This window comes from Puntigrus tetrazona, chromosome 13 (genome assembly GCF_018831695.1).
Source record: "Puntigrus tetrazona isolate hp1 chromosome 13, ASM1883169v1, whole genome shotgun sequence".
NCBI lineage: Eukaryota > Metazoa > Chordata > Actinopteri > Cypriniformes > Cyprinidae > Puntigrus > Puntigrus tetrazona.
The window spans coordinates 15,174,995-15,191,125 of record NC_056711.1 but is presented as its reverse complement, the minus strand read 5'-3'; the positions used below and the strand labels follow the sequence as shown (position 1 = coordinate 15,191,125).

Here is a 16,131-nt window from a genome sequence, read left to right as displayed (position 1 = left end):
GAAAGCTTTTGGCACTGCGCAGTAAATCAGAGAGATCACGGCAGAGCTGCTATCCTACTGGTCAACCACACTGACAAGGTCCGCAATAATTCCATCACACTAAAATAGAGAGACTTTAATGTTCTTTCTATCTTGGTTAAATCATAACGTGCCCGTGTGGAGGGTTTACAGAGACAAGAAGTTCCTACCTCAAGTCCTGGCGGCCCTGTAAGTCCAGGCAATCCAGTATTGCCCTTTATCAGAGTTATAAAAGGAGAAAAAGGAGAAAGAACTTTTTTTTAACTCACAGACTTTAAACATTGAATGACATGCTGTTCCTCTGATGTGCGTTAAGTCAAAGGTTGGTGCACTTTATTCACCTGTAGACCTTTTGAGCCTTCAGGACCTTTTTCGCCCTGGTGAAAGAGGAGAAAATGCTGACTGCGGTCGGTAAAAATCACATTTTCAATCCATCATCCATTTTTCTCAGTTATCATGATTACAAATGTGCTTTTTTCTACAACAGCTCAAACTAAAAGTTAATTAAGAGACCATATTGCCTGTTTTTGTTGCCTTTGCTTTCAACAAAAAAAAATCCAAAAGCAGCCACAGCTCTGTTTTGCATCTCTGAGCAACATGACGGTGTTTGGTTCCTTAATGAATCAACTTTTTAAATGACTTACGAATCTGTTGCTTACGAACCTGTTGCTTACGATGCTTACGAATCTGTTATCTTGAAAACGTTTTTATGCTACTACTACCCACTGACTTGGTTTGATTTAACCTATATTATTATTTGATTTAGGATCCTTAAAATGTCTTAAAATGCACACCTGTAAATCAGGAAAATCTAAATTTTCAAGGAGCATGCCACCTTAACCCCACTAATAATCTCCGTTTTGGGAACACGGTATTTAGAAAATGTGCGTACGGCCCTGAGAGGACCTACAGTAGAGCAAGAGACCAAGGTCGAAAAACATCTTTTTTATGTGTCCATGCTTTCAGAATGTTTTCTTTTAAACGTCCCTCCTTTTCAAACCTTTGTGTCTCTACTAACATCTGACAGATTAAAGAGAGAGCCAGATTGAGCATTTTGATTGACTGTCCACTGTATTGATTTAGCACAGCTTTCATATTTTCCTTTTCATTTTAACACAAGGCTGCCAAAACAGGTACAAGTTCAACATTTTAATGATTTTAAAGTCTATTGCGGATGCATGACAAACAACGGTAATGACTTGGCTACTAACCTGGTCTCCTTTCTCTCCTTTCTGGCCTTTCTCACCTCCATCCCCCTCATGGATTATAAGGAGAAAACAGACAAAACAATAGATAGAGATTAGAAGGAATCGCATGGTTACAATAATAATAATAATAATAATAATGAACACAATGGCAGTCAGTAAAAATTAAAATTATGTAAAAACAAATCTAGGATTGATGTAATTAAACATGGACGTTTTAGGATTTAATAAGAAGAATAACAACATAATTTAATGGTAGTATGTAAAATGAATACTAAATTAATTTTCTGTTCGATCATTTTGAATCACAGATTTGCAAAAATAATAAAAAAATTAAATAAAGTATTAAACTAAAATCTAATATAACTAAAATGTATTAAATTGTGATAATAAATTAAAATAAAAGGTAAAATATCAGAAAAAAATGCAAAACACGCATTTTCACTAGCGGGTCGATACAAAAATATTTCAAAATATATGTTTTAATAGTTTCTAAACTTACAGGTCCAGAAAGTCTCAGTCCATGTGGTGTCATCACCTTAATAAAGAAAAATATATATTTTTTAAATATTTATGTTAGCTTATACTGTTACAGAAAACTACCATGTGTTAAAATGAACCCAGGACCAGCAAAAAGAAGTAGGTGTTGAGTTTTGTTAGTTTGATAAGGGGAAGATCGGGTATCAAATATCATTAGAAAGACCTTATCAGTTATGCTTTAATGCTTTCTCATGCTCCGCTCTTAGATCTCAGTTCAGTGATAACCTCAACATCTCTACACTAGCATAAAATAAAAGCTTCCTCTCTCGTTCTCAACTGTCTGGATGGCCTCTATGCGAGAGATTAACATTAATCCAGGGTTTATGGCATTTAAAATGGCAAGAGCCTTTTACTGCAACAAGTGGCCTGCAAATATAAACCCAAAACTGCCTATTCTGAATCTGCTATACGGCTTTCCATTTTCCCATTAACTACCAGCTGGTTTAATAGCCTGTCAGTCATTGTGACGGCTTTCAGTCAGCGGTGAAAGACAGATTGTTTTGTTAGATGTATCCGTGGATTCATTTACTGCGTCTCATGTGCTGTAAAACAGAAGCCTATGAATAAAGATGAAACAACAGGAGGCCTGATGTAACTTCAAGACAAAGTTGGTCTAGACAGTGAACAGTAGAATTGTTCCTGTTTTGTACATTTATTCATTGCGCTGAATAAATGCATGTAAAATATATGAGCTCTGCGCCAAACCTAGTGAGCTGCCTATCTTAATCTCTTCACGTGGAGTTCCCTACAAATACATCATGTTAGGTAAAACGAACCTCACAAGTGACTGAAATACTGGATTAAGTGTTAGAACGTTGCTAATGACAGATTATAATAAACACAAAAACATAGTGCACAAAAATAGTGAGAAACGGTATTGTTATTATTCTTAATAATAAATAAAGCTAAATATGCTAAACACTATCATTCATGTTTGGTAGTACAATTTTTATATATATATTTTTTTCAAGTCTTTTATGTTCACTAAATTGGAAAAAAAAGGAAAAAAAACTTAATATAACTGTTTTTTATTTGAATATAATTTAAAATGTCATTCCAGTGATATTAAAGCTGAATATTTAGCATCATTACTCCTAGTCTTCAGTGTCACTTGATCCTCCAAATATAATTTTATTATGCTGATTTGTTGTGCTTATTATAAGCCTGATGAATAATAAATAATTATTCAGTACAATAAATTTTACTTTAACATTAGGTGGTACACATAATCATAAAACAAACAAAAAAATGTAAATTTAAAAAACATATATACATATACTCACACACACATAAACACAAAAGTTTTGAAAAAAAAAATGAAATTGTTCCAATAACATTAAAAACATTAATTCTTTTCTGATGTCTCTTTGCGGATCTGCCCTTTTTAGGGTTAAATATTGCACCAACCATACATGCTATGAGCTCAGAAAAACAGCTAATTACCATTTAACAATGAGCTAGAATGTAATTAAAATCTTGAAATGGGATTTGGGTTACAGTTGTTCAAAGCATGTTTTTTGTCTTTGGACAGAAAAAAACCCCCCATTAATTACAAATCCTTAATTAAAACAGAAGTAGCTCTAAACAACAAGCTCCATTCAGAGCTAGCTACAATCAAATTACAAACTAAAGAGGAAACCATGAGAGAATAATCAAACTCTTAAAAGCCAGTTTATATTTGAGTCACCCATTATTGTAATTAGCCATCTCAGAACAGGAGAAAACACTATCCATCGGATTCTTTGGTGTTCCATTCTTCATGAACCTTTGTAAATTGGTTTAAAAGGGCTACAGTGATCTCACTTCTCCCATTTAGCTAGAGATTCACACAGCAGGCAGCATCAATTGATTTTGTGCCCTGCTGTCAAATCGCACCTTTCGTCTCCCTCTTTTGATTTAATTGACACAGGCAACGCAGTTCCAAACCTGCAAATTTTGTGCTAAGTGCAACCAAAAAGCTTTTGGCTTCTCAGCTCTCAAAGGTTTTCTGATTAGCGACCAGTCAGCGGAGATGAGGTCGATGAGCAGTGCTCTTTACACACCGTCAATACGGAGGAAGATGTTTGTGGCGGTAGTTACTGTAACTCTAACGAACATTAAACGCAGAACAAACAGCAAATTGTGGTCTTCCTGAATGTCTGAAAGGAAGTGAATTGTCCTCAATCAAACATATACACTGTTAAATTAAGTTAAAAGAATTACAGCTTCATTTTATTGGTATTAACATTCATCATTGATTGCTACAGGGTTCTTGTTAATGAAAGTAATATAGGTGATGTTAAACCTCCAATGAAATGTCGGTAAGTGCAATGTGAATTAATAAGCATGATATACATTAACTTAAAGATTGCCTTTTTTTTAGTGCCGCTGTTTAAAAGTTTAGGATCAGTACTTTTTTTTAATTAACATTTTTATTTATGTACTTATTAAATTTATCAAACATGACCGTAAAGTAATTTATGTTGCAAATTTAACATTTATAAATGCTATTTTATTTTATACATAGGCTGTTATGTGAACTTTCTATTCATTAAGAATCTTAAAAACTATCATAGTTAAAAAAATAATAAAAATGAACTGGCTTTTAACACTGCTAATAATAAAAAAAAATATTCTTAAGCACCAAATCAGCACATTAGAATTATTTCAGCAAATTAGATTTCTGTGACACTGAACGAATTCCATTTTAGAATATGTTCCAATGAAAAAGTTATTTTAACCTTTATAAAGTACTTTTCTTTTTCTTTTTCTAATGACGGTCTCCAAAGTTTTAAACAATAGTGCATTTAACTTTGCTGCCTGGAATAGTTCGAAATAAACTTAAAATGTTCGAACGAATCCTACAGCGGTGGCTCTGAATCATTTATTGGACTTGAGTCATCTCAGTGGAGTCGTTCATGGCGTGAGGATCAATGTGTCTATCAAAGACCTCCAAGTTACCTGTTTAGAAGGAAGCCCTGTAATATGTAGAGTCTGGTGTGTGTTATACTGTATGTGATATATCTGTATGCTTAGAAACCTCTGAGTGAGAAACTTCTAGTACTCACGGGGCCCGGCGGTCCTCGGGGTCCTTCCTCACCCTAAAGGAACAACGTTAAAGAAAAACAAACACAAAGAAAAGTGAATCAAATGAAGCACAGAATTGACTGATTCTCAACCTCAGTTATAGTCAGCAGGTTTTCTACGCAAGGCTATGATTTTTTTAGACAGAACTGGTAAACAAGTGAACAGACTCACCTCCTCCCAGCACACAAACTAACAAAATAAAACATGCATTACACACCTTTTGCCCCTTTATTCCACCGGCTCCCTCCAGGCCAGGCAAACCCTGTGGAGTGAGATGTTAGAAGAGACCAATGTATCAGGAGGTAAATAAGCACACACACAAAACTGATGGCTGTGTCTGTGATGGGATTTTTAATGAGAGTTCTGAGATGTTACATACAGAATCCCCTTTATCGCCCTTCTGTCCATCTATTCCTGCGACACCCGGGTCACCCTTCATACCCTGAAAATCAAGGACAAATAATTACACATATGCATACAACATGTGAACACACTGATGATACTGTCTAGGGGTGAATAATCTGCAAGGAGGCAACCACTGGCACAAAAGATCAACTTCAAAATGTTTTTACTTTACTGTTATTTTATGTTATGTTAGTTATTTTTGTGCTATTACTTCTTAGAGTTATTTAATCAGTTGATATACTTTTGAAAGAACATTTATATGATAATTTTGAGAATATATATATATATATATATATATATATATATATATATATATATATATTTTTTTTTTTATTAATTTTTTTTTTTTTAAATGAAACCAACTCCTTGAGTTATTTTAATTAGGTTAAGAAATAACTAAAAATACAGCTAATTAACACAAAAACATAATAAAAATCGTTATTTTTGGAAAAAAAAAAGTAGTTTATTTGCAAAAACAACTTTTTATGACTTACATTATACACACACACACTTTGCTTTTAATTTTTGCATTTAATACAAGTTCTTGACCTTCTTGACTTGACCTTTCCAAGCATTTATGACTACTAGATTCAGATTTATTTGATTTGATTTTTTTTATTTTTTTTGTAAACCGTTTTTTTTTTTTTTCCAATGTTGTTTATTAACATTCAGCGCAGACACTCCCTTGACCTTTCTCATGACGGGAAAAATCACAATTTTCTGTAATGACAGCAATGACTGCGAAACTCAAAATCACATTATGTTATTACATAAGTCAATGGAAACAACACGCAAAACAACACCATTTCAAACACTGAAAAAGCAATGAAGCTGTAATAAGCATGATTCATTCATGCTGTGATGCATGCTGGGAGTCTAGCATCCAGCGGCGCAAACATCACACTTATTTTCTTTGGTGGTGTTGATGCGATGTGATGTGGCACAGCGAACTAGAATATTTAAATGTTAAATGTCAAACCGGTCTTTAAACCCTTATTTAATCCAACTTCCATTACACGAATGTGCCCATGTTTGCATACATCACACATGCCGGTGTGCCACTTAATTACAGCCACTAAACATGAAATCAATGTTCTGTTCAAGTCACCCTAGTACATCATGTCACACAGACAGGACAGGAATTTATTGGCCAATAGATGGCACTTTTTCACTGAAGATAAATTCCTGTCTCGCTCACTCTGCATCCATTTTGAGACGCTGTCCTCTCTCAAGACAATGCAAACCGAGCATCTTTTTACGCCGGCAGGTGATTCGCTGAGCACTTAGTGTCTATATACCGAGTTTGTGCTACAAAGGATTTATAGCTAAACGACGTAAAGATATGAAGATTTAGATCAATTTGGAACTGAATCTTTCAAAACAAACATCATTGAGAGGAAGTGTTGAGGAGAGAAGGGACCGTCACGAAACGTCCCTGCGGTGACTTTAGTGGTGTCAGACTTGACTGAACGCTGTATGTACATTAACATTCCTGAGGGGAACTCTGTGGAAAGGTAATACAATTTGTCTACTCAACCTGGAAAAGGCAATTCCCCCAAGTTGTACAGTTTTTTCCTTTTCATAATATTGCTTACAAGCACAACGGAGTGCACACAAAAGATAGCAGTGTGTTTGGTGTAATGCCAAAGCTCACAGTCTCTGTTCCTCTGTAATTTCCACCTCCCAAACCACCTCTTGAGTGATCAGATTGCTATCCGTTTTGATTGCACTTTGGAGACTCTGCACTATAGCAATCCAATCAGTCCAAACAAACAAAAAAACAAAAAAAAAAAAAGAAGTTGACAGCGCTTCATGAAAAAAAAGACAAAAATATTTTGGTATTTCACAAACAATGATGTGTTTCTTTTGTAACTTTCTGAATATTTTTGAATTTCGTGATGCAATTTTGAGAAAGCTATTGAAATAACGGTATGTCCCCACTGAATATCACATAAGAACTTTATTTAAATAATAATAAGAAGAATAAAGAATTAAAAAGAAAAAAAAAATATATAGCTTTGGATTTCATTGACTTAAACATGACTGACAAAAAAAAAAAAATAATTCAGAGATTTTTTTTTTCCTCAAATGATTTAAATGTTATTTATCAAACTGTTTTAGTACTGGCACAGCTAATACTACCTAGGCTTTCTGACATCTGGAACAATCCGAAAAAAGAAACTAATAAAAAATGAGCTAACTAACAAATGAAAAACAAACTAAGGTTGAGGTTTAAAATATTTAAATAATATCCAAAAATAATTTTGGAAAAAAGCATATCAAATGCGTTTAAATAAAATTAGATTAAGGAAACAATGCTAATTGTTATCTGCAAAGGCTAATTTAAAAATGTCCAGTGGTGTGACGAATTCATAACAGCCCATTTCAAATGTTATAATATTTATTGCTCATACAATTTTCATAACCTAATTTTAATATTTTATTAAACATTTGTATTTTTAAAAATGTATTAATTTGCCACCCCTCAGGACCATTCTGTACTACCCAGGCTTCTTTGTTACAATCTTATTACCTTGTTATATACACTTTATAAACGATTGCAGTATTTTTTTTAATGAAAAGTGTACATTTGAATGCCATTTAGGGCAACACGCACTTAAATAAGTGTCCTAGGCCAAACAAGTGACCTATTATACAAGCGGCTATGATGTAGATATTCGACCCGCAGTAGAACGCTAAGGTTGAAAGTATGTTAACCACACCGTGCGTACTGACCAAGAACAATTCAAGAGCAGCAATGACTGAGCTCCGAACTCTTGTAGCGCGAGTCTGTCAAAGCGCTCTCTTTGCACTGTCAGGACAAACGTATGCAGATGCTACACAGCCCTCTCACTGTTCTCAGAGTCCAGTCACAGTCCAATGCCTGTGTGAACTGGTGGAGATGACACACACACACACACACACAGAGCTCTCACAAGAGCAAATTGGAGCACTACATACACACTTTCCTTCTGTCTGAGCTCAAAGGTGCAGTGAAGCAAAAAGCCTCTCCCTCTGGTCCTCTTTGTCAAGCATCAGCTCCCTCGCCAAACCCCTATGTGATCCTGAATCCCTGCGTGAAGATTTATAGGAAGTGTTCTCGCTGAGGGAAGAGAGTGTCTTTTACGGCCAGCTGATGATAGACGGTCACTCGTGATCAGTAATAAAAGCCACACAGAATGGACGGAGCCTGAATAGCTCTACTAAGAGCTCGACCGCACAATTGCTCTTCTCACGTTGGGCTCTCCTGCGGAGAAAAGCAACTTGAACCAGCCTAAGGAGGTCTGTTGGACTTGCGGTCTGTCACAACAGCTATTTTAGATGGTTTAGGGGTCTTGAAGCCTGACCACTCTAAAACCAGTCGGCGAGTGCCCGAAACCCCTTGTTTGTGCTGCTTTCTCCAGCAAGGAAATTACTATTACACAGGCACTTTTCAACAGTGGGAACCTTTGGCCCTGTTGACTTATAAAGTTCTCGAAAGCAAGACTGAACAAAATCACAAATGTAAATTCTCTTAAAATGCACTTAAACTTTCAAAGCTGCCCACACGTGTTACCGAAGCATTATTAATTATTTCTCTGAACCATTTATTTAATCCAAAAGATATTATTTCTATCACAACTAGTTTGGCAAACATGACATGGTTAAAAAAAAATATAAATAAAAAATGAAAATGATTCCACAACTGACGTATTTTATAAGGATTTTAAAATGGATAAAATAATATTAAAGTTTAAATATTAAATAATATTACATTTTTAATTTGTGCAATACTGATTTCTCTCAATTTAAAGATTAAAATGGCAAAAATAAATACATTTCTTACATTTCTTATAGTATGATGCAAAGGGTTTCTGGGGTGAGCAAAGAATTTAACCAATGAGCAAGTGTTTCAGCAGTAGTTTTGAAAACAAGTCAACAGCCTTTCTGATTGGCTCTCTTAATATGTCTGTATTCCTAATGGGCAATGCAAAAATACCAAAGACCCCGAGGCAGTTTGTTCTATGAAAGGACAACTAGAAGGTCAAACATTGACAGACGGCCCTGATACCATATGATACAGACTGACTTTAAATGCAAAGCCAAAGGGTCCGAGCCCCACTCAGATGACAAAGAACCTTTCATCTCTGAATTCAGCTCTTGGTTAAAATTAACTCCTCTCCACATAACGGTTTGGTGTGTGTGTGCATCTTGCCTACAGCAAACTCAACTGCCCTACCGCATAGAAGCATTACTGTATAGACTACGCACTCCTACAAAACCCCGCCCACCCACAAATCCAAAATGATTGACAGCTAAAAAAAAAAAAAAAAAAAAAAAAAAGTTTTATAATTGGCTAATGCACGCAGGCATCTTTGACAATTATTTGTTGCTAAGACACTACACTTCAACTGAACATGTTACAAAAATAGATAATGCCACAGTGAGTCATTAGACGTCATAACAGAAAAATTCTCAAAATTCTATATTTAACAACAATAAATCAGCCTACATTGTTTGTCCTTGTGCTTTTAGCCCTCCGGGCCTTGGTGCAGTTGAATCATGGCATGTCCGGTTTTTGAAAACATCCGTAGCTTCAAGGGCTTCCAAAATTAAAGCACACATTTCTTGATAAACTATTAAGGTCTTCCATTTTTAATGGTCCAGTTTTAAAGCAAGAAAATAGATCGGACTTCAATCAGTTTCCAGTTACCTTGAAAGACTATTGGGGAGTTAAAAGCAGAAAATTGCTGCTTATATCTTATATTTTTTTATTAAATAGAGGAATAAACTTGATTTTGATTTTTACTTTTAAACTCTTCGAAATGACTCATCCCATAGACTACCATTGTAACTCAATGGCTGTAAAACTGATGTTTGTTTTGACAAAACTGGGGAAAGAGATGAAATCTCTTTCTGTGGAAATCAACAGTACGTCACAAACGCTGTTAAAAGTCCTTAACCTGCTTTTAACCCAGAATGTTCATTTAATTACACCCAAGCCTGAATCATTTGCCCCGAGTTAGATGTCAGGTGGGTTTATCTGGGATCAAGTAAACAATGCTCCTGGTTATATTGTCCATTTGACTACACTGAAACAGTAATTACTGTCACTTAGAGGAAATAAAGAAAGATTATTTTGATTTAAAATGTCTGCTGACAACAGAACGACTCAAAAATAATCTAGTGTTTGTCATCACACCATCTGAAAGATAAAATTAACTCTCTTTAATTACTGTTCTCGTCAAACTGAGGGACTTGAAACAGGTTATATCAAATTGACTGGAAAAGAAAAATGTAGGTTATAAAACATCTTTTAATTAATGAAGTTATCCAGGCACAATTCTGGCGTAATGAGCACGAGATGAAGAGATCCATATCAATAGGTAAGTAACAGCACGGCAAAATATTGTTTGCTAAATCAATAATTGCATAGTAAAACATAAAACAAAATAATTCATTAAAATAAATATCTATAAAACAAGATTTATGTATTTAAGACTGCGTAAGATAGTCTTTTTGTCTTATCCCACTACCAAAAAAATGTATGCATAAATGAAAAAATAAATGTTTTATTATTTAAAAAAAGAAAGAAATTGGCAATGGGTTAAAAACAACAACAATAACTTAAATTCGTTTTGCAGCATGTCAGTACTTTGGAATTAATTGACCAAAAAAGTCAGGTGAACAGAAATCAAATTGTAAGCAAACAGCATAACTTATATTATAAAAGTAGGTTAAAGGTCAGAGAGGCAAACGGTCCACCCTGAGACCTGACTGAGTGTCAGCTGTGAGTGTCAACTAACAAGTTAAGGAGCTGCATGTAAACTCTCACTCTTGCTCCGTTTAATATATATATATATATTTATATACTGTATATTTATATTCATACACTGCCATTGCCCCTGGTGAGATATGACACCCCTGGGCTTCATGAAAATTATTGCAGACCTTTTGCAAAAGCACTGTTCATAATTACCATCTGTCAGGCTTGAGACTGAGGAGTGATGCAGGATATATGTGTGTGTGTGTGTGTGTGTGTGTGTGTGGCTGTTTAACATGCTGAGCAGACAGCTAGCGTTTGACTGAGGGAAGCCAATCGGTAGGATGTGAGCATGTCCTTCCTTCTCTGTTCTCAGGAGGACAGCAGTGAATAAATGCTTCATCTCACCTTACAGACAGAAAGACAGCGCATGTGTCTAAACAGTCTTCTCGGTCACTGACAGTGGTGCATGTGCTTCTACTGACCTCACAACAACTCAGATATCTATTGAAGTCTATGTTCACAATGGGATATTATTATCTTACTACTCACTAAATACTGTGCAGTATACACTGTTTTTTCTTTATGATATTCTTTAAAATAGTAAATAAAACCATTACATTACTCCAAAATACATTAGTATGCTAAATGATTGTCATGACCTGATCAAGTTTTAATTTGTTATTTTGTTAATTTTGTAAAATTTTGATATACGCTAATTTATCAATGTTTATTATTAAATATTTTGTAGAATTAAAGTATTAAAAAATAAATAAATAATAATAATAATAATAATAATAATAATAATAATAATATATATATATATATATATATATATATATATATATATATATATATATATATATATATATATATATATATATATTATCTCCTTATTTATTGAAATGGAACAATTATAGGGTTGTTTTCACTCAAATCAAAGAGTACATTCTATTTACGTCAGTGGTTTTCTTCGCATACAAAAGTATGCTTATAGGTTTGTACAATTACAGTTGAAACCCTGATGTCCCATGGATTATTTTACAGATCTCCTTGCTAAGTATTTTTTGGATGTTTAATTACATTGCTGTCTATAGGACAGTCAGAGCTGTCAGAATGCGTCAAAAATATCTTAATTTGTGTTGAGAAGATGAACGGAAATGAAGGTTTGGAATGAAATAAGGGTGAGTAATTAATAACAGAATTTTCATTTTGGGTTAGAGCTTATGGCGGCCCTCAAGGGACAATTGGGAGCATCCTTCTAAATCAATAAACAAGTAAACAACCTACGGTCTTACAGGTTTCAATGCATACATAAAAGGGAACATTAGACAACAAGGCCATTGAGAATAATAATAAAAAAAAACATTCAACTTATAAGGCCGTGCGAAAGTAAAACCTTTTTTTTTTTTTTTTTTTTTTAATCTAATTCACTTCAAACCGTCATTAGAGTCATACAACAGAGCCACAAAAATACTGAACACATCCTATCTACTATTGGTCAAAAATAAGGTTGTCCCGATGCCAGTGGTTGAGTCGGTGTTGCTATTCAAGGCCAGTCGGATTGATTAAACATGGCGTGTATGTTTTAAAAGTGCCACACACAACCTACATTAGTGTTTTTGCTTTAAAACAAAAATGATCACGTTTAAATTTTGAAGAACATCTAAATCTTACCTTGACAGCTTCAGCATCACATGTTCCTGGTTGACCCTGTGTTAAAGAAATAAATCTCATTACAAGTAAATCAAATAACTTACACTTACATTCGGGAGATCATTTCAAAATGTCTTGGGCAAGGAAGCTTATTTAATCGAAACCCAATATTATAAAAAAATGAAATTCAGCCTGACCCTTCAACCAGGACAGCATTTGCTGAGTATTAGCCTCTGTCGCCAACGACTGGAGCAACAACACCTGCGAATGTCCTTGACAAAGGTCACTAGACACATCAGCTCAAGTAAACATCCAGAGAGATAAGGGCCTCCTGGACCGCACATGGCGTTCCTCAACACCTCGAGGCTGGGGGAGGATGCCTGTGCCGCCCGGGGCCCTCCTCCTCCCCACAACCACCCATGACAGGCCACTCATAAATGCCAGCTCCCGAGGACAGAAGCAAGGTTGGCACATGCCACGGAAATTATCGAGACACTGCCATTTAAAAATGTCACAACCACTTCCCTCCCGACTCTTATGACTTTGTGCCCACCACTCTATAACTTTCCTGTAATGGAAAGCGGCAGACATTTACAGTAGCATGTGTGAAACTAAAACGATCAGTCACTGTTAGTATGCAGAGCAGATCAGGCAGCATTTGCTTCGTTTCGCAGCTTAGTGAATGCTTAAAGAAACAGCTGAATCCAAAATAAAAAAAAAAGTAAATATTGCGGTCCATATGATCCATCAAATTTGTTTTATAATTGATAAACGTTAATTGATTATTGAACTTAATCTGCATAAAAATCCAACGCTGCTTTTCTGAGCAGCTTGGAGCATACTTTTTATTCATCTCATATTTAAAGTTTGCATTAATAATGTACTTTAAATGTTTAATGTATAGTACAAAGCATTTCATAAATTAAAATGAACTTTAATAAAATCAGACTTGCCGACAAAATTACTTCAAAAGACCTACTGTAGTTCAAAAGATAATTAAACCAAACCGTTTTTGAATCTATTTAGGTTAGCTTAGCTTAGCATAGATCATTGAATCCAATTAGACCAGTAGCGTACAAAAATGAAAAAAAACTTAAAACCTGACTCTTCTGTAGTTATATATTATACTAAGACTGGAGTGAAATGAAAAGTTTAGATTTTTTAGATATGATTAGAAACTACACTCTCAGCGTATCAATCAAAGAAATTTGCTGCCGTACTCATTGAAACTAATTTTTGGACATGACGCTACTGGTCTGATTGGATTCAATGATCTATGCTAAGCTACGTTAAAAGGTGCTTTCGCCAGACCCGGAGACGGGCTGAATAGATTCCAAAATGCTAAAACTCGACTTATTAACTTGGCCTATTTCCAAAAAAAAAGTGTAGAGTTTCTTTACATAGCTCCTATTTATAGTACCTGCATGGTAAAGAGCAACCTGCACAGTCAGTCTCAATAAATAAAAGTGTCAAACTGTTTTAGAATACGAGAGAGAGCAAATAAATGTCAGCATTTCCATTTTCGGGGGAAGTATTACTTTACGTTTTCTTTCAATGTAGCAATGTATTAATCACTCATTTCCCACTTAGAATCAGTAAAACGGGCAACGCTTATCCAGTTCTATATATGCGCGTATAACCACAAAGCCAAAGGCAATGTAAATATGCCAGAAATTTATGATGCAACATACGTTTCGATGCCTGAAGTGTGCGTGTGTGTGATTTTTATGTCACACACATTTCCATACTGATGCCACGGCTTTGATGAGATGACTATTTATCAAGCGGTAAACTAGGGCCCCTTTGAGAGTCTCATCAGGATCTTCAATAACACTTATGCATGGGACTGCTCTTAATATGGCCCTCTGGGCTGCTTGAAATCGTAATTTGAACCGTTGAGCCAAACACTGCACGTGATGGAGGTTTCACTTGAACCAACGCATAAACTCATCTGTAGGGGGATGAATATAGCAGCAGGTATCTGCCCATTATGCACAATGACAAATTTTGTTTGCTTTTGAAGCAGATTTATGACGACAATTACGCTTTCTGAATCTGAAACGAATAGCAGGGGGAGGAAATTAGACAGAGAAGTGATATAAATGAAACGGTACGAATGAGCTGCATTTCAAAACCTATATTCAATTGCATGTAGCCTACATTTATTTTTCAGCAATTTAATTTTTACGCATTTTCTAATTACATTGAATTAAGAGGAAATGAGCTCAACCATATTTAGGAACAAAACTTTTCCAAACCTGAAACATTTGGCCTTTCAGACTTCACATTTCAAGTTCTAGAAATTTTGCAGAAAGTTGGAGCATGGATTTAAATATGATAAAATGGAGCTACTACACTTGTTAGTAGCTGAAATATCTCACTAAAATAAATATGTAAGAGAAAACCCACAGCGTTTAAAACTTTTTGAATGACAGGCATAGAAATATGTGGAGATTTCTGCAGAGCTTCGCGGGCAAAGATTATGTGTGGGCTCAATATTAATGCTCATATACATCAAGTATCACGTATCAACCTCAAAGTAATTTATTTATTTCTATTTATTATTAGCGCTTTTCTGCACTAATTTAATAAAAGAAAATCCTCTAAACAAACCTGTTCCGTTTATTATTTGCTACTGTTGATCAAATCAATATCTAAACATATCTAAAACAAGATGCAGGACACTTGAAATGTTGAACTACATTGCATTGAAACTGATGAATTATATTGTATTATGTAAAATATCAAACCAGGCACACGGGAATAAAGCAAAGGCACACTTTTAGAACCAAAACAGAATTATAATTCAGACTTCTTGTCAATACTTTTGGGTCTTTGCAAATTCAGTTAAAAACTGTTAGAAAAATAATAATAATGTTGAATTACTGAGAATATATTTTGAATTAAGTTTAATTTTTTTCTGTTGCAATGCCAAGCTCATGATTGGTTTGGAAAGGCCGTTCAGCTTTTTACAGCAGCCAAGTCAATAAACCTTCCCTTTTGGCCTTTCTCGGGACTGGATATTTGGTCATTTTCTTTTCTGCGCTTCTATAACTATAAACTATAAAACTATAAAAAAGTCTTACCGGTTGTCCTGGGGTCCCTTTCTCTCCTCTTTCCCCCCGTCGACCCTGCAAGATAGAAAATGAAAGTGTAAGAAAAGACAACAGGTTCATGTTTGGCAATGCTGGGTGGCAATTATGAGAAGACGGCTCCTCTCGTTGCAGTGACTAATTTGCTTTTAATTAACAGAAAGAAAACAGCTTAATTGCAGAGCCCTGTGTGGTGCATGGCTTTCTCCATACCACCCAAGTCTACCACCTCCCTTCCAGCTGTGACAAACCACGACCACATCAATCATAACAGGCCCTCTGTGACAAACAGAACAGACCCCTGAGCACGGCCCCTAATGCTCGCCTGGACATAATGGACTATTCACAAATATAATAAGCGCCTTCAATTCGTATGCTCGAAACACACGAAAAGGCAAAGTGCATG

At 35.1% G+C, this 16,131-nt stretch overlaps 1 protein-coding gene across 6 annotated transcripts in view; it reads right to left on the bottom strand.

Moving 5' to 3' along the window:
- The window catches only part of LOC122357077 (collagen alpha-1(XIX) chain), a 120,265-nt gene that overhangs the window by 35,597 nt on the left and 68,537 nt on the right, over positions 1-16,131 (bottom strand). For 5 of the 6 annotated variants that reach the window (XR_006252421.1, XM_043256264.1, XM_043256268.1 and 2 more), the window contains 9 exons: positions 15,720-15,764; positions 12,655-12,690; positions 5,209-5,271; positions 5,047-5,091; positions 4,811-4,843; positions 1,726-1,761; positions 1,230-1,277; positions 360-395; positions 189-233 (listed from right to left, as the gene is read on the bottom strand). Coding sequence is in view for 5 of the 6 variants with exons in the window: in XM_043256264.1 (XP_043112199.1) it covers positions 189-233; positions 360-395; positions 1,230-1,277; positions 1,726-1,761; positions 4,811-4,843; positions 5,047-5,091; positions 5,209-5,271; positions 12,655-12,690; positions 15,720-15,764 (387 nt within the window). In the remaining variant the exon portion in view is untranslated. The remainder of the gene's footprint in view (positions 1-188; positions 234-359; positions 396-1,229; positions 1,278-1,725; positions 1,762-4,810; positions 4,844-5,046; positions 5,092-5,208; positions 5,272-12,654; positions 12,691-15,719; positions 15,765-16,131) is intronic. The other variant, XM_043256265.1, reaches the window with a different exon arrangement.